The sequence below is a fragment of the Corvus kubaryi genome, unplaced genomic scaffold (genome assembly GCF_017639235.1).
Source record: "Corvus kubaryi isolate FWS band 111438036 unplaced genomic scaffold, C.kubaryi_AGA036_p1.0 31782, whole genome shotgun sequence".
Lineage (NCBI taxonomy): Eukaryota > Metazoa > Chordata > Aves > Passeriformes > Corvidae > Corvus > Corvus kubaryi.
Genome location: NW_024580708.1, coordinates 1 through 25758, shown reverse-complemented (window position 1 = coordinate 25758; position 25758 = coordinate 1). Strand labels below are relative to the sequence as shown.

General features: G+C 41.9%; 1 protein-coding gene across 6 annotated transcripts; it reads right to left on the bottom strand.

The window, feature by feature from the left end:
* Positions 1-5473: 5473 nt before the first annotated feature.
* FLVCR1 (FLVCR heme transporter 1) lies at positions 5474-25751 on the bottom strand. 6 transcript variants are annotated; one of them, XR_006014626.1, is made up of 12 exons: positions 25242-25618; positions 22070-22214; positions 21383-21523; positions 21011-21078; positions 20664-20767; positions 19392-19502; positions 18220-18325; positions 17888-17999; positions 17306-17373; positions 10121-15911; positions 9301-9370; positions 5474-8914 (listed from the first exon to the last, which is right to left on the bottom strand). XR_006014626.1 is itself a non-coding variant. In XM_042019699.1 (10 exons), exons 1-10 carry the CDS (start codon positions 25719-25721, stop codon positions 15852-15854), a joined length of 1395 nt encoding a protein of 464 aa, XP_041875633.1. In that variant the 5' UTR covers positions 25722-25751; the 3' UTR covers positions 5474-15851. The 6 variants fall into 6 exon arrangements, 1 of the variants encoding a protein (XP_041875633.1); XR_006014623.1 differs by having other exon boundaries at positions 5474-7926; positions 8547-15911; XR_006014627.1 differs by having other exon boundaries at positions 5474-5945; positions 9241-15911.
* Positions 25752-25758: the final 7 nt, after the last annotated feature.

The window sequence follows — 25758 nt, the reverse complement described above, 5'->3', positions numbered from 1 at the left end:
TGATCATAAAATCATCATGTAAGAGGGTTTTAACCTTCATTATTTCCAATTGCAGACTCATTTAAATGCAGCATTCAAAAGGCCCTGCAGTGCAATTACACAACCAAGTGCAGGAAAATTAATAGCTCTTAATTTGCACCATGGGAGCAAGGTGATATCAGCAGCGGCAATTTTTCCAAGCAGACTCCTTCTCCAAAGTGCCACCCCGACATCCCACAAGGAGTCCCACTATCCCCTTCCTCAGAAAGCATCCTCTTGCAAAAAGCAATGAATTCAGCCCGGCCCCACAGCAAACCCTCACTGCCCTGTGATAAGGAGCAGAGGAAGTTCATTCATGTATTTATTTGGGCTTATCTGGGAAAACACTTCCTCTATTAGCCATTGTTTCCAAACAGCCCTTCTTGTGCAAGGAGCCAGCAGGAGAAGGCTTTCCTGGGCAGCAGCTCCAGCTTGACCTGGCCTGAAGAGTGAGCTGCAGCCAAGCTGGGGAATGGACCACTGGTGTCATTTGCTGTCTCATGGCCTCTGAGATCTCATGCACTGCCCAGGCTCCTGCTTTGCTGCTTTGAATTTTGGTGCTTTTCTGCTCTGCAGATCTTTTGCCAGCACAGCTCCAGCCTTTTGTAAGACCTTTGTAAGGCCTTGCCCAGACTCTGCTATCAACAAACCTTGCTATGTGAAAATACTTCTCACTGTGAACAGGAATGCCCCTGTGCTACCAGGGCCACAAGAGGAGCAACAAACCCAGAAGTGGAACAAGACCAGCAGCAGCACTGCAGCAAAAGATGGGCTGGTCAGCAGATTGCCCTTGCCTCTCCCCTGCCTGGCCAGCCCTGGCTCTGCAACCTGTACTCTGGACCTCTCCAAGCCAGGCCATGTGGCAATTCGCCTGGTCCCAGTCCACAATAGTGCCCTTCTCAGAGGCACAGCCATCCCACAAAGCTGGCCTTGGTGCATTTGCTTTGATGCCTCTGCAGGCAGGCAGTGGGGAGCTGCTCCAGCAGCCAAGCCAGCAAGGGGCAGGAGACAAGTTTTGTTCCAGCCCTCCTAGGAACAGATGAAATTTTCTTTTGTGCAAGAAGGGGGTATTCAAATCTGCTGCCGTCCAAGGCAGTGCTGGGAAGCAAAAGCTTGTTTATCTTTATCTCTTTACTTCCATCAGATGGTAAGAGAACAGATCTGGACCTAGGTTGTCTCCCAGGTCAGTAAAAGTGGACACCAAGTGCTCTGCACTCACTGAAGGTCCCTGTGCCAGTATCAGTTACTGGTGGAGCAGGAAATGTGCCCAGTACCTCCAGCTGGCAGCATTCAGTGCAAAAGCCTGAAGCCTGGGTACCTCACAAAGGGTCCCCAGTGAGATGACAGCTAATGTCCTTACAAGCAATTTGATGGGTGAAGGTATGGGTGTTAACGTCTTTGAAAGGAGTCTTAATGTCTCTGCTAACTTTGGGCAGCAGGTTTGTTGCAGAGCCCACTCAGCTTGGCTCCTGAGACAAGGGTCTGCACAAGCCTGAACTACTGAACTTTGGGGTAAAATAGCAGGGTCAAGAGGGAATATGTGGTAGGCAGTTCGGAAAGGCTGTACCTTCCCTGTACCTCAGCCAATGGGGAAGGGAAGAGGGCAACATGCGGCCGGGAGCTTAGGATAAAAGGAGGCTCTGCCCTCCAAAACCTCGAGAGAGAAAACCCCACGGGCGTGTGCCCCAGTGGGCTCTCTCCCTTTATTCGAATAAAGTTGCAGAACTCCTCTGTCTTCTTTTTGGTCATAAACATCTGGCGTTTGTGGATTTTCCTGACACCAGCTTGGGCACACTGTTCTGCTAAAGTCAGGCCAAGTGATCTTAATGGCCTTTTCTGCATTTAGGAGCCGGCAGAGCAGCTGCAGTCCAAAAGGATTAATCCTACAAAGGTGCTTCAGCTTTGCAGAGGGTAGCAGAAAAGCACGGGTCAAGAAAGGTTGCCTGCTGCAAGTAAATTGCATTATTGCAATGCAAATATTGGCCCATTTCCTGAGAAGACCATAGTGACCTCATTTGATCCTTTGAAAGGAAAATAAAAATTGTTTGTTTGGGGCTTTTTTCCTAAATTGAACATTATGCTGGAGTGGGATTTTTTTAGTAATGAAACGAAAGGTCAAACCGTGATAAGAATGTAACCACTGCAATATGGGAATGGCTGTTGATACAGGTTTGCAGGAGCGATTTGCATAACCAGTAAGAACAACTTTCTGTATTCATAAAATTTCCATGTGATTACTGGGAAAATAAATATGTAAAGCAGACTTTAAAAAAAAAGCAAGCTATAAAAGACATGCTTGAGGGTGTGCTTCCTTGGAGCTTTCCCCAAGGTAGCCCTTTCTGAGAACTCTTAACACAGTATTTATTTTGCAATAGTCTAGCAGAAAAAACAGCCATCAGCTGCTTTGGCTGCACCAATGAAGAACTTCAGCAGCATGTTTTGATTTCTGCCTGAGCAAGTCCAGGATCTTCTGCAATAATTCTACTGCAACAAATCATTACAGTGTTTATTTTAGATGGGACTAGCTGGACTCCATTGTTTTCAGACTAGTCCAACAGGCAAGATTTTGTGGCATTAAAAAAGATTTTTAAAACCTTAAAAAAAGTCATGAAGAGCCTATAAATCAGACCAAAACTGGTTTGCAAATTTTCACTTTCCATTCCCAAGTGCAGGTCAGCAAGTCCTAGTAACCTTACTGAGCCTTTGCTACCAGTGAAATAGCCTTTTCCATACTTCCTACAGTCACTTCACTCTGGTCTACAACTGATGGCATCAGATGCAGGTGAAACTGTTGTTTCTAAGTGGTACAACATCAGCATCCCAATTAGCCTGCTTTACTCCCTCTGTCTTGTTCCAAAGTTTCAGTCTCAAAAATTGCAGTAGTTTGGGAAAATAATTACATCAATAGTTTGCTGTGAAGGTCTTACTTGTCAACATATCACATGATTTGGTCTCTGCAGCAAGTTCTGCTTACAAAAACAAGAAAACACTAATATAACCTTCCATAAATATTAGCAATTTTTTTTTTTACTAGTTACTTCTTTAACCTTTAGTCAGAGGGTAAACTACCCAGCACAATCACCTTCTTTTTTTCCAGGGGAACTGCATAATAAAAATGCAGATAATAAAGAAAGGCGGTGGCTGAAAAAAATCTGCTACTTAGAAATGAGATTTCTTTTCAGCAATCATCAGCACCCACAGGCCTTGTCACAAGGGAGCTGCCAGTGGTGGCACCACCAAAGGTGAGAGTCTGGACTTGCCTCCACTGCCAAGTGAGCACCTGAGTCATCCCTGCCTGTGTGGAGAGAGGAATGTACTGCAATAAACCCCTGCCTGCCTAAGATTAGAAGCACAATTGCTGTTGCTGTTCAGAAATAAATTAAACAATCTAGTTCTGCTGTGGGATAATCTGTGCCCTCTAGCAACAGTACGATGCTGGTTGGAAAACACTGACCAAAGGTCATCTTTATGTATTAAAGTTCCTCATGTGCATTTTCTTTCCAGGAAGAAAGAAAAGTAGACTGGAAAAGTTATTAAGTCTAGCAATAGAACATGTCACAAAGCCCAAGCAGCAAAAGCCTTTGAGCTGAGATGCTGTGTGGAACCTGCAAAGAGAAATGTGGGATTTACTGTTCTCAATGCCATGGTGCAACAAGGCGTCATCACGACACTGATGATTTCATCAAACAATTTTTGATCTGAAGCATCACTTCAAGCATCCCTGGGAGACAGTGCTCTGCAGATTAAGAGTCCCCCTTTCCAGAGAATGATTGAAGAGTAATCAAAACACTGCAGAAGTGCCTGAAAGTGACAGTAAAATTCAAATTCTGTGGTCATTAAAAAAATAAAGCTCTTAAAGGAAATACAGTAATCTGGAGCAAAATTACTTTTTTCAGTCATCTTCATTATTTGCCATGACATGAATGATAGTAATTTTCAGAGGTAACTAGCAAACTCACGCCTACAGAGCACCTTCTGACTTCGGAATCAAACCCAGAAATGCTGTGTAATCACACAAGCTGCAGATTTCAAGGAGACTCCCTAATGCCCTTGGTGCACAGAGACATTTCAACCCTCAAGAGATTCTCACATTTTGAGCAGATGAAGTAGGTCAGAGAAAAATCACACTGATCATGGGGAATTCTGTTCCCCAAAAGCTGCGGGACCTCTGTGTCTCCTGTGGCAAAAGTCTGGTTTGGACAACTCGTCAAGCTTCTGAGCCTTTGAGGGCTTCTCTACCCTTTTGAAGCTTCAGTGGGGCAGTGACAAGATGAAAAATCACGGTATTACTAGGCTTTGGGCAGTAGCTTCTAAGTGAATTTCAAGCTTTTAGCATTAGGCCCCGAAGTAAATTCAGTTGTTCATTGGGAGCAGAAGATAACATAAATTCAAGTCCCTGGAGCCAGTTAATGATCCTTGGGTGAGTCATTCTCACCTCAGTGGGACAGTGCCTCTTCATTCCACACAGGATGTACATTCTGTCTAATGCCTGCAGGTTTGTACAGAACCAGCTGATGAATTATTCTGAGAAAATCAAGTTACCTTCCAATATTTAATGGAGAAAACACCATGTGCAGCCTTGGAAACTGCCCTGTTATATTTAACTTCTTTTTCTCTTGGCAGCAAGCAGGACAATTTGATTTCTAGAAGAATAACTAACTCTGCAGTATCTGCAGTCCCTCTTTTACCTTATTCAAACTGGTGATCAACATCTGAAAAACCTGAGGACTGCCCCATTCTGAAAAAAGAAAGTGGGAACTCTCTGGTTCAGCCTAATACAGGCTAGAAAAACTTCTGATGCCTTCAATATTTCCCTGGGATTTTTCCATCTGCATGGAGTTTATAGTTTTTGTAGAATCTTGTGTCTATTTCTGGAAACTTATAACACAAGGCCAAAATACTGGCAATGCCCTTTAGATACTATTTACTGCCATTTTCATGGTCTAAACACTGTTACAAGCAGAAGCAGTTTACTGAGGAAACACCGGAAATTAGCATCGTAGAGGCTGAATTTCCATCCCTGATATTAAGCAGATATTAGCTCCTTAATCACAAATATATAATCACTCACAAATCAGTAATTATGCCTAACCATTGCCAATACTCAGCCTTTGTGACATACCTGCTGAAGTCCTTTCCACAAAGTTCCGGCTATTATTGTTTCATTTTCTGAAAGTTGTTGTTTAATAAAGCTGTAAATATTGATTTAGAACATGGTCAGATAGGGTAGTTCATTGTGAAGCACAAACAAAAGGAAATCCAGCAGACTTCTAAGAAACCTTTCCATCCCAGGAAGCAGCTGGACTGTTAAGCATCTGCCTATTTTATCCATACACAAACCACATCACTGTCTGGAAGGGGTAATACTTGTTAGCTTTGGATTACAGGGCCTCCTCCTCCCAGCTATAGAAATTTGCCGGCATTTTCATCGACAAACGGGACGGGGAGCTTGGACAAGCGTTCCAGGAGCCTTTTATTACTTTATTCCATTATCAGTCTCACATACCGAGTTGGGGCAGAGATGGTACAAAGCTCACGCTGTCCCAGACATCCAAAGACTTCCCAGTTACAGAGCATTCTTAAAAGCTTCTTAGCCAATTAGCGTGCTTCTAAAAGTTACAGACAACTGTTTTAACCAAGCACAAACAGCGCACGTACATCTGTTGTACACAATGCTCACTTGTTATACCTTATATAATAATACACAATATTCCATTATTAAGCTTAAACTTACCTATCTTGCTAAGCATATTTCTTACAACTTCCTAACCTGTCTCTGCCAAACCTAGAAACTCTAACCATTGTTTTAATGTCCTTGCTTGCTATTAATTGTATCTTCTTCAAGTTTTTGCAGCCAAAGCTGATCTCCAAACTCTTCTGCTTTATTCCTAAATCCTGCTTTTTTCTCACACCTAAAGCTTTTCCACCTTTGTGTTTCCCCACAATTCCTCCTCCTGGTACAACTATAAAGAAGTCCTCTTAACTTTGTCGCTATCAACTACCTTGCGTTTCATAGTTCCTCTACGTAAGGGCACTTCTTCTGCTTGCTCTAAGCGGTGCTATTTTACACCACAGCGATTTTAAGGCTGTGAAAGGTCGAGTCTGTTTTAAGAACGTAGGTCAAATCCAGCATTAGTTGTTTTGCATCGTTCGAATAGGTCTCATCCGTTCTAAGGCCTTAATTCAAAGCCTTCATCCATAGCTGCCTGGGTAAGGTTCTGAGAACTTTCTGTGATCCCTTTTCCTACATCATTCTCTTGTATGACACAAACTTCCTTAACAGTCCTGTCTGTCATTCGTCGCACACACTGAAGAATACAAGACACAACTATCAATATCACCACTACAATCATCGACACATATAAACCTGCCTTGCAGAGCTCCTTCAACCAAGGTGCAGAGCTCCATCCCTCAAACAAACCATCTAGCCATGATCCACTGTCTCTTTGAATTTGAGACGTTAGATCTTTCAGCTTTTGTATACTTTTGTGGATGGATTCAGAGTGGTCAGACAAATTCATACAGCACAATCCTTCAAATTCTTCACAGCCATGTCCATGTGCCAGTAAAAGGAAATCAATTGCTGCTCTATTTTGAAGGGTAGCATGTCTAACACTGTTGACATCAGCCAGCATATCACTGATTGCAATGGATGTGGCATTGGTTTGTTTACTCAGCCACAACATCCTACCCAATCCAATTGCTTCAATCCCATTGCTGAGGCAAGTTGGGGTACTAACGAATCTGCTGAAACCCTTGCCGCAGTTTTCCAGGGTCTAAACTCACTGTTACAATTCTCACCATATGGATGAGCAGATCTTTTCCCTCTATGTTTTTTCCTGATGACTGTTTTAGCATTGGGTGCTAGCACAGTAAGTTGTCCAATGCTGCATGGGCCACCTTCAAGGCGTGATGGAATGCCTTGCCAAGCCCTATCTCCACAAATGAACCAATACCCTTTTGGTAATTGCCGTGGATATTGATCAACTCCGGAGCGTCCACCCCAACTGCCTGAGCAATTACACCAAAAGCTTGCACTTTTGTAGAAGGGGTGATTAGGAGTGACGTTGTATCTGGGAGAATCTTTCTTTTGCTGATTGCTATTTGAAAAGGTGAGGCAGAAATCCATTGTCAAGGAGCCCAGAATTTCCAATTCCTGGGGTTCAGCAGTTGCTTTGGGGAGTTTTATGGTCCAAAGATCCCAATCCTTTACAGGATTTCTCCCGCTAGCAACTTCTGGTTTGCTGTTAAGTTGCTTTTTGGTCAAGGGATCATGATATATGGGTATTGGCCAATTTTTTACTGGCACACCAACTAAACAGGTTGCAAAAGGCATTTCTGGGTTCGAATTAGACAGACATATGGTATCTGAGCCTGCTGCTTTGGCTAAGGTGACCCAAACATTTGGTTTTGGTTGTACCACAGGGAAATCTGCATTGCAAAAAGCAAGCAAAGCTAGCAAGCTCCAGTAAAACATCTGAGTTTGCTTCATTCTTTTCAAGAGCTACTTTTTGGCAAAAGACTTTCCCATATATTACAATTCACAAATTCTGGTTTTGTTCCTTCCCAAAACTGCCGGGGAACCGAATGGCAATGGTAAAAGGTGGCAATGGCAAAGGTGAAATTTCCCCTTTGCACAACCAATGAGGGGACACACTTTTACTGAACACAGTGGATACCACGCTTTTGCCAAAAGAGCTCTATGAAACCAACAGCTCACTCATTTAACATGACATGAAATCAAGGTTTGCAAATTCCACGGGTGAGCAAGGGACGTCAGGCGTGACTCGCAACCTCCCTGTTTGGCTCACATCTGTGTGCCTGCTTCTTCACTCGTAGAGTTGTCAGAGCATTCTCACGTGAGGTATGGAATGACGTTCCTTGCAGGGACCCACTTAGGTCCTGCACCTGTGGAAACACAAGCATACTCTTTGCCCCAAGTTATTAGTCAAAAAAGACCTTCAATTCGTCCTGTCTCAGGATTTCTAATTAAAACAGGGTGATTTTCTCTCAATTTTGCTTGTGTGTTATTTGAAAAATGCCTAAAAATTGGTGGATGAGGTTCTGCAAAAGAGCTGCTCAAAAAATTAAAAACAAAGCTTTACTCAACCTCATCTGTCGTGTTGCCTCTATTCCCCCCTTCTGTTGATCTAAAATACATTTCAGGGTGTGATGTGTCCTTTCAATGATTGCTTGATTGTGGGGGAGTGGGAAATACCAAAGGTGTGGTAAACACCCCAATCCATTAAAAATGTGGCCAATTTTTGGGATATGTATGCAAGGCCATTGTCTGTTTTGATTTCTTGGGGTATGCCTAGTGAAGCAAATGCTTGCAATAAATGTTGACAGGCATGATTGGCAGTTTCTCCTGTGTGGACAGAGGCAAATACCGCTCCTGAGAACGTGTCCACTGACACATGGATGTTTTTAAATTTCCCAAAGGAGGGGTATTTGGTGATAAACATCCCATTTATTTCTGGACAAATATTGTCCCATCCTTAAGTTCCCCACAGATCCCCTTTTCTCACCTCACAGCGGCATCCAGGAAGGCGAGAAGGGGAGAGGCTCCTTCGTTCCAAGAGAGAAATCCATTTCTTTTCAATGGCTGCTTTTTCTATGTGGGGCTTCCATCAAGGTGGCTGGACAGAGCAGTCAACGAAGGATCCAAAACTGTATCATTTTGCCTCACAGGGCACCAGTTTGCTGGCGTTTTCGTTGACAAATGGGATGGGGAGCTTGGACAAGCGTTCCAGGAGCCTTTTATTACTTTATTCCATTATCAGTCTCACATACCGAGTTGGGGCAGAGATGGTACAAAGCTCACGCTGTCCCAGACATCCAAAGACTTCCCAGTTGCAGAGCATTCTTAAAAGCTTCTTAGCCAATTAGCGTGCTTCTAAAAGTTACAGACAACTGTTTTAACCAAGCACAAACAGCGCACGTACATCTGTTGTACACAATGCTCACTTGTTATACCTTATATAATAATACACAATATTCCATTATTAAGCTTAAACTTACCTATTTTGCTAAGCAACTTCAAAAGCTTTTTGCAACTTCCAAACCTATCTCTGCCAAACCTAGAAACTCTAACCATTGTTTTGATGTCCTTGCTTGCTATTAATTTTATCTTCTTCAAGTTTTTGCAGCCAAAGCTGATCTCTAAACTCTTCTGCTTTATTCCTGAATCCTGCTTTTTTCTCACACCTAAAGCTTTTCCACCTTTTGTGTTTCCCCATAATTATGCCTAACCATTGCCAATACTCAGCCTTTGTGACATACCTGCTGAAGTCCTTTCCACAAAGTTCCAGCTATTATTGTTTCATTTTCTGAAAGTTGTTGTTTAATAAAGCTGTAAATATTGATTTAGAACATGGTCAGATAGGGTAGTTCATTGTGAAGCACAAACAAAAGGAAATCCAGCAGACTTCTAAGAAACCTTTCCATCCCAGGAAGCAGCTGGACTGTTAAGCATCTGCCTATTTTATCCATACACAAACCACATCACTGTCTGGAAGGGGTTATACTTGTTAGCTTTGGATTACAGGGCCTCCTCCTCCCAGCTATAGAAATTATTATCTTACTAATCATAGCTGGGATGGCTTCACATCTCCCATTTACCTGATGAGGTTTCTAGTGTTTTCTTTCAAGGACTGAGAATCTGACAAAAAAACAAAACAAAACAAAACAAAACAACCAACCCAAACCAAAAAAAAACCCCCAGAAACCCCCAAAAGAACCCACCCAAAACACCAACACCAAAGAAACTTCAGGGAGTAATAGTTTTTCGGAGTTGTTCCTTCCTAGCTGTGGGAATGTTTAAATTACAGTGCTAAATGGGGATATTGCCTGCAGCTTTCATAGAGGTACCATAAGAGGAGCATGACCCTCTTGTCCTGGTTGTAAAAAGAAGAACCCACCTGAAAGTTCAACCCAGTGCTGAACTGCATGTTAGTGTTGCTTTACGACACAAGGCTTGTGTTTGCTGTCCTCTGCAGCACTTGCAACCACCCCCTGTGAAGCATCTCCTATACCAAAATAGCTGAGAGAGAATCCCAGCTTTGTGGAGAAGTGAGATAAAAAAACTAAAATATTTTCTTACCATGACTCTACTTTCTTTGAAGCAGGTTCCTCAAATTTGCCTGGCTCACAGCTGGGTTAAATGCCTGAGGGTAGGTGACAGAACCCTTGCAGAGTGTTCACAAGGGTTCTGCTGTGCTTCCACTGAAGAAAACTCCAATTTTAGCCATAAATGAATGCAATGCCTCACTTTCATCCTAAGAAGTTATCCTACCCTCTCCCCTCAGATAATCTCTCTGCAACCAAGTGCTTTATTAAAATAGTATCTGCACTACCCTCAAGAAACTGCCTTTGGATCGCTCTGCTTTAGGGGTTAACTTGCACTTTTCCTCACAGACCTTTTCCAAAGCAAAGGAGAAATCTCTGTACTAGAGCAGTACAACTCAACTACCAATGCTAGTACTCTAATTTCACGCCCCGAGAAAATTTCTCAGGATGCCAGTAGTCTTGTGTAGAATAAATTTCTATACCCTGCATACATGCACTCTGCATGTACCTGTATATTTATTAATGACACAGTAAGTCATACACTTGCACATTTTCCTACATTAAAAGGTGGGTTCTAAGTAAAAAAAAAAAAATCACTTTTAGATTAGCAGCTCTATCAGCAGCTATCAAAAATGCTAATCTTGGCTCCAATCAATTTAGGCATTATACACTTTATTAGTAACATATAATGATAAGGAATGATGCCATCCACATATACACATACATACAGTATTGCAATCAGAGAATATTTGTTAAGAACTTTTAATTTTCTCTTGAAATAAAGAATTGGACACTAACAAAACCAAAATATTACAGCAAAACATATTTGTTATCTTCATGAGTAGAACAAAGACACGAGCAGTAAATAAAATGGGTCTTACACAAAAATACATTTCTCTCAGGAAAATTTTTTGCTTAATTCATTCTAGTTCCTGCATTAGCATCACTTCTCCCTCTTCACATAGTTCAGACCGAATGGTGGGGCTGGGGGCAATCACATATTATTGTGTACAACGGCAGCTTGTGCTCCATGAAACATTAGTAGTCTGTAACACTTGGGAAGGAGGTACATACATGTACTGAAAAACAGTAACTGTAAAGGTCACACATTCCCATTCACACAGGAAAACTAATGAGTTCACAAAATGGAAAAGGAAAACAATACATGTTTACAGCTTAACCCAATTTCACTTGGTTGTATATATACAAGGTAGTCCAAATATTTCTCAAAAAACCATTTTGCATCAGGCAACACGGGCTGGCAGCTCTAATTACACACTCCACTGATTGTCTCTGAAACAACAGACTGCCTTGAACAACAGAAATGACCAAGAGGCTGAAGTGAGGAAAGCCCTATTAATCTGTAATGATTCATATGTAGTCTTCCTACTTCTTCCCTTGTTCTTTCTTCCTCGTAAAACTTGGGCATTTAGCAACAGAAATGTGTTACTAAAGACAAGCACCCATCTACAATTACTTTTTCTGAGGGACTTATCTACCAGCAACTCCAGACTATGCCTTACAGGTCTGATATTTTCACACCCAGCCAACAGAAATGAGGGGTTTAAGGCCATGGTAGGAATCCTAAATAAAAATGGGTCAATGTTCTCCAAGTTTCTTCCACTGAAATTACCAAAAGTTTAACATGGCTGGGAAGAAACACAAAGAGTTAATTTTAAGGCTGATCTCTGAATTTTGTAACTGAAAGTTATCAATTGCACAGCCTGCTGGGCTCCTGGGAACTTGGGTGCTGCCCCCTTGATCATGCTCCCCATTGTGTGGGTTCTCTTGCGTCCTCTAGAGCTCCCTTGAAACACTTAAAAAAAAAAGTAAGTTGAAAAGCAAAAGCTGATGCATGGGGTTGGGATGCCTCTCCTCACTTGGTTTCTTACACCATCCTCTCCTAGTTGATGTGCAATTCCATTCATGATACAATTATCTCTTTAAACAGTCAGGATTTTTAGCCCCCAACTCTACTCTTGCTGGAGGGCTGAGCCAGGATGTCAAGGCTGAGTCAGAAATCCTATTTCCAATTCCAGATGCATGTGGAATTTCCAGGCTGAGAAGGCTGCATGGAGAACTCATAGCAACCTTCCAGTATCTGAAGGGGGACTACAGGGAAGCAGAAGATGGACTCCTTGTCAGGAACAGCAGTGATAGGACAAGAGGGAGTGGGTACAAGCTGAAACAGGGGAAATTTAATTTAGATATCAGGAAGAAATTTTTTACGGTGAGGATGACAAGACAGGTTGCCCAGGCAGGTTGTGGACACCCCAACCCTGGAGCTGTTCAAGGCCAGGTTGGATAGAGCCTTGACCAACCTGGTCTAGCGGGAGATGTCCCTGCCCATGGCAGGTGGATTGGGACTAGAAGATCTCTAAGGTCCCTTCAAACCTCTTAACATTCTATGATTCTATGTTTGATTGAATGCATGTTGAAAAACCCAAAAATGAAAAGCAAAACCACAAAGCCTCAACTACTCCAAATTTATTTCTGCCATGAGCTAGAAAACTCAATTTCTTGACAGACAGATAATAAGATTATCACATTTAAAAATACTGATTTGCTCTTTATTTGCTCTTTATTCTGCTGCTGAGTCTTTCATTTAAATACTTTTTCATTGACTGAAAATAGCTCCCAGGTTTCCCACTTTTAAGCTCCTTTTAGAAGGGGAATATTAAATCCAAGATGTAATTAAGCCCTCACTATTAGGAGTATTTTCTTTTCAGGGACCCAGCAGGGTTTTCAAAATGCCAAAATCTTGTTTGGACCTTTTCAGAAGGTAGCCAAGTAATTTAGCAGAAGATAAAAAACACAAGGAGCCAAAACTAGAATATTTTTTCAATAATCAGCTGAACATAACTAAAGAAACTGGAAGCTAGTAGTGAAGAAAGGAAATGAAAAATAAATTTTAAGAAAGAAATAAAAAGACTCAATCTTTGAATTTGAACATTGTATACTGAACAGGTCAGGAAACATTCTGGATACTGCCAAAGACTTTGTATTGGACATTTCAATTCCCCAAAACTGCAAAAATACTATCTTGTTAAGACTTTGCAACACCAAAAGTCAAAGCAACCACGGGCCATGAACATAAATATTTTCTGAAGCTGTATCTTGCTGAAAAACATATATATATTTTGGCACACATTATTATGATTTTTCCAAAGGGAAAAGCCACCTACATACATTACAAGGCAGAAACTTTGAAAACATGTACATCCCTTGATGGGGCAGCTCCTATGACAGCAAGTCATTAAATGCAAAGGACTGACATAATGAAAGCATCTCCACTTCCACTCCTCTACCCTTGCCTGCCAGTTGAACATCCAAGAGTTAATTTTACTATATTCAGCTACTTCAGCACTGGACTTTTCTAGAGCTCAGCTCTCCAGGAGCAGCAAGGCCTGGCCATTTTCTCTCTAGCACAGGACCTGGCAAAGACATGTGAACCCTTTTTGGCAAGACAAGTGTTCCAAGCATGCTTGGTTTATTCTGATAGCTCTTCCCTTGTCTAAAGCATTTATCATACAGAATGTTTAGATCAAGATCATGACATTTAGAGGCTAAGCTTAGAAAGGTAAGTTTTCAGGGCCCTTTTTATACAAAAGGATTCTCTGAGTCTACAGTGAAATAAGAAAAAGAAAAGCATTTAATGATATTCATTGTACTTAGAGACTATCTTGGAGTTTGTTGTTGTTTAATCCCAGCCACCCACCAAGCCCCAGCAGCCATTTGCTCGCTCCCTTCCCCACCAGTGGGATTGGGGAGGGAATCAGAAGGGTAAAAGCTGGAAAACTCATGGGTTGAGATAAAGACAGCTTAATAGGGAAAGCAGAAGCCACACATACAAGAAAGAAAAACAAGGAATTAATTCAGAGCTTCCCACGGGGAGGCAGGTGCTCAGCCATCCCCAGGAGAGCAGGGGGCCATCAAGTGCAATGACTACTTGGGAAGAAAACACCATCACTCCAAACATCCCTCCCTTCCTCCTTCTGCCCCCCACTGTATATACTGAACATGATATCATAGGGTCTGGAATATCCCTTTGGTCAGTTGGGGTCACCTGGCCTGGCTGTGTCTCTTCCAACCTCCACTGTACTCCCAACTTCCTTGCCTTTTCGGATGTATGAAAAGCAGAAAGGGCCTTGGCTCTATGTAAGCCCAGCTCAGCAGCAACAAAAACATCTCTGTATTATCAACCCTGTGTTCAGTACAAATCCAAACCACAGCCCCATATCAGCCACTGTGAAGAAAATTAGCTGCAGCACAGCTGAAACCAGCACAGAGTTAAATAATTCCCCATACCCAACTGTAACCATCTGCAGAATACTTTGGCAGGATTCCACCTTCTGGATGGCACTGCATCTGTGGGAACTCAAAGACATAGCATCACTGATGGCACTGAACTTGCAGGCTCAGCTTACTGAGATAACAATTAAATGTTTGCAAAAAGCCCACTAACCCTGGTCTGACTTTCCCAGCAATACTATTATTGTAGTACTATCAGTTCTGTGGGTGTGTAGATAGAGCACAAGGTAAAGGAGAACATTTTCAAAAGCACTACAGTGAGAAACCCCCATCCCAAATACAGATAAATTAAGTAACAAAAAGTTACTGTTAATGAAGTCTGCCCATTTTGCAGCTGAGATGGCACAAAAGAAAATATTTGATCAGAGAACTGAAAATATCACTATTTTCCTTTCAGTCATCCTTACAGCTTTTAACAAACTGCAAAAGACATGATTTAAGTTACACAAGCACAGGAATGTCACATGAGACAAGTGATACAATCCATAAAAGGACAGAACACATTTTCTGATACTCCACAAATATTCAGAGAAGGTTTAACACACAAAATGGAATTTCTTCAGCAGCACTGATTAAACTCAAGATGAGGCAGGGATCTTCTTTACAAAGTAAAGGCACCGGCTCTTTGTAAACACGTACTCCTCTCTCTTTAACTGAGAAAGCACTCAAAATATTCCATGGAGGAAAGTTGTGTGGTAGTGTTCTGTTGCTTATAAATACTTCACAATAGAGATATCAAAGGCCTTTGTCCTCCTTTTTACTGTATTTAGTAAGAAGTATTTTTTCTCCAATTTATCTAGTGAGAAACTTTTTAAATCTCCCCAGAAATGCTACAATGAAGCTATAGAACAGTGTTTTCTCTTATCTGCCTTCTGATATCTATAAAGAAGTTTCAAGGCAGAAGAAATGTCAGATGCCAGTATGAAACACACACGTCATCTCTTGTTTTCAGTATTGTGCTATCACTCTCCCAGAAGGTTTCATTGGCTTATATTAAAATACAGACACATTTAAAATAAGAAAAGGAACTCGTGAACATCCTCCTGCTGTACAGCTCTCTTCTCCTTGATTTTTCAAATGCACCAGCAAGACTGAACAAGAAAAAAAGATTAGATACTTCTGATCATGACAACTGTACTTCAGGATTCCTGATTTTTTTTCAAGTATGTATCCTGAATGTACATGTCTCTCTACTGTGGAGAGAGTTCACACAGTTCTTTACTAATGAAACTGCAAAACTTGAATACTGTTAAAATAAATATTCCATACAAAGGTGAATTGTTTGCATCTTGGACAAAATGAACTGAGCATCTTCATAGCTTCCAACACACAACTACCACCAATATCAACACACACATTTTACTACTCATACACACAAATCCAGTGGTTACACTAATTCCTACTGTTCCATATCTAACCAAACTTGTGCGTTTCTAAGTCACCTTCCTTCAGCTTTATAAAGCTGACTGAATCTTTAATGTGCTTTCAGGTTCTACAGGACTGTCAACTGGTACCTGAAAAGGGAGATAAAAAAATAAAAACACAACAGGAATTAAGCTGTTATTCAACAGAACTATTCTCAAACTCAGTGTTCTTGGGTAATTGTTAGATTAGACTCCAATAGTATATGTCATTAATTAGCCAAATTAAGCAATTATAGAAAACTCGATTTTCTCTTCTTTTTGTAATAAAAAAGAGAGATCAAACATAGAATTTAGTTTCTTAGTATAACTCTAAAGTATATATTTACTGTATATAAATATTTGACACATGAAGATTAACCTCCCATTTTTTCCTCCGTTACATTTAACCACAGTAGCATCTTGATCAAGGTTCAGTATCAAAGTGATATTAAACATTATTAACACAGGTAGGTCTCAAACATGTATGGCAGTATCAGGGCAAGGACTGCAGCTTTTCTTACACCCTGGCTAATATGAATGAAGCTGTGTGTTGAGCTAGGCTAATTAATGAGGTGATAATGGAAAGCAGATGAGTCATGTACATCCCCGAGAGAGCCCCAAGCCCTGCTGGGAAACCCACAGGATGCCACATCGAGCACACAGAGCTGCATAGGTTTCAGGCTCAAGTTAGTTCAGAGAGCACCAGCTCAGAAGTTCCTGAACCTGATACAGACACTAACAGTGTGCAGTTGGTCACAGATGACCAAAAGGTGCTGTACATGCAAGACACCTACACAAAAAGAAGCATGGCAGAGAATCTTGCAATGTCTGACTCCAAAAAGCTGTCTCATATCTTGATCCAAATTATCAAAAAACCCACAGCACTGAAAAATTTTTCCACTGACAGCTTTATTTCTACTAGTAACTGTACTGGTTTGGAAAAGCTGCTGAGACGTGGAACCTTACAATCATCAGAAAGTGCTATCCTCACTCTTCATTTAAATTGAGAGTGTGCTCAGCAGAAGAACAAACCCGGCCCTTTATGCAGCACTGTACAGAAACTCCAGCATGGCTTCTGTTTATCAGACACTGACTCCATCTGAAGGGACTGCAGGTATTTCAAATAAAATACCTAGCCTATAGGATGGCCTCATAACCCAAGAAACAAAAAGGCTTCACAATTTACAGTGCTACCTGCTCATATGAAAAAGTAAGATTCAAGCAATAAAATCATATTATTAGCCACTTAAAATTCAAATATTCAAAAAAATCAAAAATTCAAACAAAAATGTGAGAGCAGAAGGTTTTTTCCATTTTTCTAATGGGAGTTAAGGAGAAAAATAGCTATCTGAGGGCAGCATCCCATATGGCTCTGTTGTTCAAAAACAGCATGGAAACAGTCATAAGATTTTGTCAATCCCTCTTTTGCAGCTAATACTGTTATGCCAGTAGAAGTCGAGCATTTGAGTAGGTAATATAGTCATGGTAAAAGAGTCACCACTTACAGCTTTAACGTCCAAGTTCATAATCCCTGAATTCACATTGTGTCTTCGCAAATCTGATTTTATTAAGGCTGAAAAAAAAAAAAAGAAAAAGGAAAGCTGGTTCAGACCTTTACAGTGACATGCACTTCAAGAGAAATGTTTGCATCGTGCAAGCACACAGAAGCTGCTTTCAGCACATTTTCAAAATACCCGTATTCGCTCTTTGCAATTTGAACTCACTGACAATTTGAACTTGCTCCTCACAAAGCAGGAAGTGACAATAAGATCTTTTAAACCACAAGAACTTAAAGCAAAGCTTGATAGTTTCAGCACTTTCAGCACATTCATAAGTCAACACGTGTAAGTCACTGGCACAGTTCCAGAGTGGATCAGCAGTTTCCTGCATTTGGAGAACTGCAAACTGCCTCCATTTATGCATTTGTTTCCATTTCTCACCCCACTTTGGAGATGGACATCTGTCTCAAATTCAAGGCATGTCTCAAGAAATGGGGGTCAGATGGCTGTCCATGTATTAGCAACATCATCCTAAAAACATCCACACTTTTACATTAATAAGAAACCATTACTTGCACTTGTAGTTACCTGTTAAAATTATGCCCACAAAAATCCAAGCACAAAGAAAGATGTTTCCTGCACGAGGACTGTAGTCTGTTGTGAGCTTTCCTTGAACAAGTGTAAAGACAATTCCAAATATCTAGAAACAAACAAGTAACTTCATCAGGATCACACAGAAAAGAGTCATCATTTTGCCTTTAAAAGTTCCAGGTCACATCTTATAGAAATCGAATTAAAAAAAAAAAACAGGACTATAGCAACACAACAGAGATTTAGCTAAGTCTAAGAAAGCCTTCCTAGACTCGAGCATAGTGGCCTTCCTGAACATTACTCCACTTGAAGAAATAAAATGATGTAACCTGTGCTGATGCATTAAGGAGACCTGAGGAAGTGCCTTCAGACTCTGGATATGTAATTTCCACAGCAAATTCAAACCCAAGTGGAAGATAGCCAGTCATGAAGAACCTGTTGAAGAGGAGAGTAAGAGAATGACAGGCATGGCCTTCATCTATTACTACAGTTAAGAAAGCCTAAGATACACACAGAGTATTATGAATTAGCTGGTATTTTGAACTGTCATGTGTTCATGATTTAACGTAATTCAGTAATTCCAAATGATAGTGACTGCTTCATTCCCTCAATATGGTCTAAGAATTTTAGCCACACACCTTTCTCTTTAGGACAAAGCTGTTAAAACATGTTTGTCCTATTTCCCATAACCACCATACATAGGAAACAACCTTTTCTAACGAGTCCACAAGCCACTCCATACTTGAAGCCAATTACTTCCAAACGAAAGACATACACAAACATCATCATTTGATCAGCCCAAATACCCCTGTTGGAGGGCATAAAGAGACCACGAGTAGGGAGTGAGGCTATACACTGGAACACCTGCTGGAAGGTGCTATGGAAGAAGCTGAGGGGACTGATGAATGATGGAAGAGAAGGGGCTTAATGCAGCTGAGGTTGGTTGATTGGTTTTTAAACTGAAACTCTCAAGATATTTCTGGTTGTATCTTGACTTCTGTGTCTGAATACAGCACCTTTCCCTCAGCACCTCTTGAGGCTTTTAGATTAGGTATCTATGAGCAGAGCTCATGCTCTTCAGAGCAAACAAAGCAACCAGCATGTTGCTTGGGCTATCAAAGTATAGATTAATCAAAATGCAGAGAAGCCAGTCTTCCTAGATCTGCTCAGTTAAATGCTAATCACCTACACAGTGGTCAAGAGAAAGCTTCAACTTCACTGCAGACAGCTTTTTGAACTGGAACCAAATGAATTGACCACCTAGAGACCTTGCTTAGGTCCATGAAAATGTCAAACGAAATTTACTGAAAAGTGAGTTACTTTAGATTCATTCTGATGTAACAGCAGGTGAAACCCTAGTAAACCCTATCTGTGCTGAGAGCTAAAGGCATAGGCTGAGATCATGGTGACAGAATACTCAGCAGAATTATCTAGGTAAAACATTTAAATACGTTTCAGAACAGAACTGCAGTAAGTCTTGCAGTGCTCTTTAATTGCTCACCCAAGTACTCCTCCAGTCACAAACACTACTATAAGGTATCCGAGGTCCAGGGTGAAGGTAAATACCAGCAACCCAATGAAAGAGAGAATGTAAACAATCAAAGTCGTTTGCCTGCAACCCAACAACAACAACAAAAAATTAAGATTGTTAACAGAAGGCCATAGCACATTGCTGAAGCATGGAAGAATAACATTAGCATCACATACTCCTAAGAACTGGCATTCTAAAGCTGTAAAATTTGCTTCATGTAATTCTGCCTCAAACTTAGCATGCAGTGAGAACATATCCCTTCCTGAACTCTTAATTGTCGTGGTTATCTGGCTGCTTCACTCAAGGCTAAGGACACTTACTCAGACTCTCAAAGAATGGACAATCACAGCACATACTACTACCTTAGGACTACTTTAGTTTTCCACTATGTTGTACCTCTTGGCCATTCTGCAGTGCTGCCCATTGCACAATACATCAACACAGGAGCAGCTGAGTCCAACACTCTTAGCAATATAAGTCAGCCCACCAAGAGGCAAGTCAAACAAATCTCATTACAGTGTTCTATTTATTTTGAATCTGGAATAAGAGATGTCTTCCAAATTCTTAAAGCACATATTTATAAGCCAAAACACATGCAGAAACAAGGCCAATCTACAGCATTAACATCCATTAGGCTTGCAGAGGCACATAATGTACTAAGAGTCACAGGGGAGAACTACTCCACCACAAACAGTGCTCCAGGGCAGTGCTTGCTCCTGGGAGTACCACACCATGGATGACAGACCTAGGAGCTCCTACCCCAGAACAGAGCTCTGCTCCATGGTCATCTCCTGAATTAAAGCAAACGTTACGCTTAATAATAGGACCAGTGGTAACATAAAAAAATTGAGAATCCATCAACTGGCCATTTTACAAAACAATGCAGGGTAGGCTTTGAGACTTTATACTTTCCTAGGAGAAGAAGCCCACTGGGCCACCTGGCCACTGTACGTAGGACCTACAGTGCTTTCCTTGTTAGCCTTACACTCCTGGAGAGACAGGAATAGATGGATAAACCCCTGCATGTTTGCATTCTGCTCCCTCATTCCTTTTGGCCAATAACCAGTAAGTCTCAAGCTTTCGCTGTAGCCTCAGAAACTTGTCTCCATCAAGGCCACTAAAAGGTCAGGGACGAACTGCATTTCATCAGCAGCTCCTTTCAGCCCTCACATAGGAGTATTTTCCTAACGCAATTGCACCACTCTCCTACCCCTAACCCCACACATGCCTACCCACACTTACTTGTATGTTTTAGTGTAATCCAGCCACAAACCACAAATAATCGAACCCACCATTCCTGCCACCACCAGTGTCAAGCCAATTCTCCCAGCGTTCACTTCTTCTCCCTTTCAACAAATATTTATATGGTGCTCATTAATAACTTGCTTCCACTCAGAGTCAAGTTCAGACCTCTTGGCAGTCATAAGTGCAAACAAACATTCCTATGACTCCCACAGCTGCATGGTACAAGAAACTGTACAGAGGTATAAAAGAAACCAAACGTCTGAGCACACATAGCGCCTACAAAATAAGCATCACCTCTGCAAATGTACAGTGGAAAAGATAAAGATAAGATCCAAGAAACTTACCGCATAATGAGTTACTATCATCTGGTTTAATAATGTGGAGACAGAATAAAATGCCCCAGTCATAATGCCTGCAGTACCAAGGAAAAAAGCTTCAGTCATTCCAGGTGCAGCCATGCAGAACTACTACCCTAAGGAATTCATCTTCTGACGTTTAAGACTCACAACACAAAACTTTTTATGTGCCAAGTAAAATCTCTTCACTGGACCTATAAGTGGTATTTTGCATCCTTACAGATTTGCCAGCACTGGCACCTGAGTAAATAAAAGTTTGACACTCCCTCCCCCATAAAAACCCCCACAATTAAAACTCTATGTGCTTTTGGCCCACATTTGAACCTTTCTGCTAGACTACAGGCAGATAGCACCACTTACCATAACTGATCAGCAAAAGTATAAATGGAATATTTTTGAACAAGTTAATAATGGACTGCTTGTAGGAGTAATCCTCAGGAGGTTTAGTTTGCAGGACTGCTTGAGAGTGACTAGGAGGGTATTTGGGCTTTTCTTCAAACACTGGGGAAAAAGAAGAAAGAAAAATTTTTGATTCATCTCTACCAAACTAATGTGCATTTTTTTCTTTTTTTTTTTTTTTTTGGCAGTGTTTCAGCTTAATGAATTTCAGAAGATTGACTTGTAGTTTTAACACCTCCAAGAAAAAAATATTCTAGATTTTTTCATGGAATAATTAGGTCACATCCACAAAGGATGTGTTATTTGGTCACATCTGATTGCTACCAAAATATGGTCAAAGACACACTTCATCTGCAATGTGTCGAGACCTTTGTATTGGAACTGCAAGATTTGCAGAGTGAATTCACATTATATCATAAGTCCTTGTAGCAAAGAAACTAAGAGAACTAAATATTCTGAAAGAGATCACCCCCTGTGAAGCACAACATAGAGTGAAATGGTTGTTGCTTAACCCTGGCACAACAGGTAAGTGAACACAAACTGGAAAAATTGTAACCTCAACTACTTTGAGCAGTCAGCTGCTTTAAGTGAGATGCTGTAAACACTCCCCATAGTCAGCATGTAAATTCCAGAAATGTAAACACTTACCAACGCCTGTTAAGAAGAACAAAAGAGTGGACACTATCGCTGTTCCGTAGAACATGATGCCGATGTTATGTGCCATAAGATCAATGTCATTCGGTGTATTTGGAACCAAAACAGGTGGCAACAAAAAGCCAATTGCAGTACCAAGCTGTAAAGCAAGAAAAGAAAACCAAAAATAATTTCCCTATGAACATAAAAATTAACAGAAGCAAAAAGCTTTACCAGGTAGAATTCAGAATTGTTATCATAATAAGCATTAATAAAACTTTAGTATCATACTTCTGAGCCACTTGCTCTCAATGTTGTTTTACAATCAGATCTTCCATAACTCAGGTTTTAACCTTTTCATTTCTCAATTAAACTACAATACTAAACTTAGTGTATATATTTACACTACACCTAGGATTTATACAAGAATCTTTCACAGGAAAGGGAAAGTACCACACATGAACATCAATTTGTATCCTGCAACTGAAGGGCTAGACATGACACAAGACTCCATCTACTCTTGTAGAAATGTTCTTCTCCATTTGATGTCACACTCCTGCCACTACAGTTACAAAGCCTGTAAACTGTAAGGTTTACTGCAGAACAGATAGAGCAGAGAAAAGCAAGAGAAAAGGAACACCCTTATTAAGAAACACAAAACCAAACCCAACAATTATTGCTAAAGAAATAAATAAAAATCACAGAATGAAGTAGTAGTGGTTGTATGTGGAGTAAATTCCAACATAACAACTGACTTTGTGTTAAAGAGACAAAACAAAGGGACTGAAATTTTGAGCAGATACATATATATACAAAGCATTTTAAAACATGAAGGAACAAGTCCTGGACTACTCTCCAATTTCTCTCTTCTGCTCCTCCAAAACTAAATGGCATTTTAAAGTTTTGGAACATTTACTTTAGATAAAATTAAATGAAAAAAAGAGCACCAAAAACTGTCAGAGTAGCAAATCAAACAATCAGAAAGCACGCACATTAAAGGTGTGCTACTGGGATTAGGAAGCATCCTTTGTGTATACCCTGATGAGGGTTTTGCTACCTTTTTTGCCCCCCACGCCATCAGATTTACACAGTATCCAGTGGTCAAATGAAGAATTTGTCTCATTTTGTGCTCACCCTTCAGTACATGAACCCTACAAACATGAGCTGAGTACACAGTTACCTTTTTCTTAAGGTATTCTTTTTCCTCCCCCAACAGGAGCCCATACAGTACCCACACTATTCCAACAAAGTCGAGTGATACCATTTTCCATCATTTACATCTAGAGAGGTTAAGGCCAGAGGAAGCGTTCCAATAAGTTTGGGGTGCCTCATTAAAGATTTTAAATACCTGTGGAGATCTGGCACTCCTAACGGCCCTTACTTAACAGGTACATCGCTGCATTCCCAGTGATTTGTGCTCCAATTGCAAATGATCAGCCTCTCAAGAGGTGAGATCTAATTTTTGATAACTGCTCTGTTCCTCCCCTGCCTGCGGTCCCAGCTGTGTTTGCTGTAGCTCTGAAGTCATACACAGTATCTGATAAGCAATTGGATGACAGCTCAGTGGGTTATAGCAACCTGTTCTGTTACATAGTTCACCTTGCGCAATCATCCAGTACAGCGAGACCCAATGGGAATGCGGACGCAGAAGGAACTGCAGTGGGATACACAGACAACACTACTTGTAACTTCCAAGTGCCTAACTTGGCATCTTGCTACTCTTTCAATCTAGCTTTTGAGAGTCTGGGGGGTTTTTTTAAGGAAGCAAAACCTGAGAATAGAGAAATTCTGTTGATCTATTGACAGAGGACCAGCAAGCACTTCAGCAGGCACACTGAGATCAGTCCTAGCTTCTGAAGGGGAATGCACTCCAGAAATAACTACGGCTTATTTTGTTTGCATTTTGATCCCGTTTCCCTTGTTCATCTTTCTCAGGGTTCCTATCCAAACAATCTCTGCTCTCCTGCTCCTGTCCTGAGCCACTTCAACCCCACATCTCAGCATCCAAGCAAAGCATCAGTTTCACACTCCAAGCCGGATACTTGACACTCTACCACAGAACTGAAAACGCACCTTGCTACTGGGAGGACTGGCACACATCAGGAAGAGTGGAAATTTAGCTGTCAAAGAAACCTTTAACCTGATATCAGGATGCAGATACAAAACTTTTGCCTCACTGCTGAAACAACCAACAATTTCTGAAATCTTCAGTCCAAAAGGGACAGTTGACATGTCCACTGGAAAACTTCAATGCAGAAAAACTCTTTTTGGAAAAACTGCAAACAGCCAGCTATCAGCTAATGAGGAATCAGCTCGGTTACCACCCTAACTGTAAACATATAACATTAATGTCACCACTGTCATAATCCAAAGTGCACAAACATAAAATCATTAGACTCACGTGAGAATAATCAAATCACCTGTTACCTTAACCAAACTCTACCTATGATCTCAGCCTGAACCAGAGATGCTGATTTGAATCTTAGCAATTTTTTGCCACGGCGGGGGGGAAAAAAAAAAAAAAAAGCTGGGACAGTGACAGGAGGTGAGAACAAGGCTATAGGAGGAAAAAGTATCATACTTGCACCTGTGCTTTCAAACACACCTGTTCCAGCTCTCTGAAACTGGCCAGGACCAGGGAGCTTGAGGAATCCGTGACTCAGTTATCAACTCCCCACAGCGATGTGAACTATCACAGCGTTACACAAAACTTCACGAGTCACCAGGGTATTGACTACTGGCACCTGGCAATTAGAGGCCACGTTTTAAAAAGCAGAAACCAATATATGTTGACGCTGAGGCTCTTCATGAAAGTTCACGTACTTCACACCCCTCCAAGCGGGGGTGGATTCAGTCAAATGAATCCAAATGCCAAAATGCAAGAGGAAGAGGAAGTGGAGCAGGACCACTGCTGAAAAGGGTCTCGACTGATGTACTGCCGGCAGCTGATGGAAGCGTGTGAGCTGCCACATGGCCAGGTTCCCGCACAGCCAGGCTGGCCGGGCAGGCGGGACGCAGCATCACCTTGAGCTTGGCCCCGCTTCCTCACCTGTCCACTCTCCCAAAAACCATATCCTGGAGAATGCCTTTTCCCACTTAAGCACCTTATTTTTAACTCGAAGTAACGTCTTTAACTTCCAAAGAAGCCCGCTTCTCCAAAGCCCCCCTCGCTCCCCTCCGGCCCTACCTGGTTGCCCAGCACAGCCACGGCGCAGGCGGTGGAGACCTCGGTGGGGCCGAACCAGACGGAGGCGATGCGGGAGGGCAGCCCCAGGATGAAGACCTGGGCGACGGCGCAGACGGCCTGTGCGGCCAGCGTGAGCGGGTAGCGCTGGGGGGCCAGGCTGCCGCACTTGAGCCAGGCGCCCAGCGCGTTGAGCCCCGCGCCCAGCAGCGCCGTGAGGCGCAGCCCGCGGGCGTCCAGCAGCCAGGTGGCCGGCAGGATCAGCGGCACGTAGGCCACCATGTACACCATGGACAGCCAGTCGATCTCCGTGAAGGAGACGCCGTAGAAGCCGGCGAACACGTTGCTGAGGATGCTGTACTGGATCCACTGGAAGGCGTTCACCAGCGAGTAGCAGCTGAAGACGGCCAGCACCGCCAGCCGCCGCCGCGACAGCCGCGTCTCCAGCCGCGCCTCCGGCCGCCCGCCGCCCGCCGCCAGCATCGCCTCGGCCTCCGGGGCCGCCGGGGCCGGCTGCTCC

Coding starts and splice junctions, on each gene's coding strand:
- FLVCR1 (XM_042019699.1), bottom strand. CDS start 25,721: ATGCTGGCGGCGGGCGGCGGGCGGCCGGAGGCGCGGCTGGAGACGCGG. Junction 22,215..25,241: donor TGGCTGTGCTGGGCAACCAG/GTAGGGCCGGAG, acceptor CTTGCTTTACAG/CTTGGTACTGCAATTGGCTT. Junction 18,326..19,391: donor GTGACTGGAGGAGTACTTGG/GTGAGCAATTAA, acceptor CCTCTTCAACAG/GTTCTTCATGACTGGCTATC.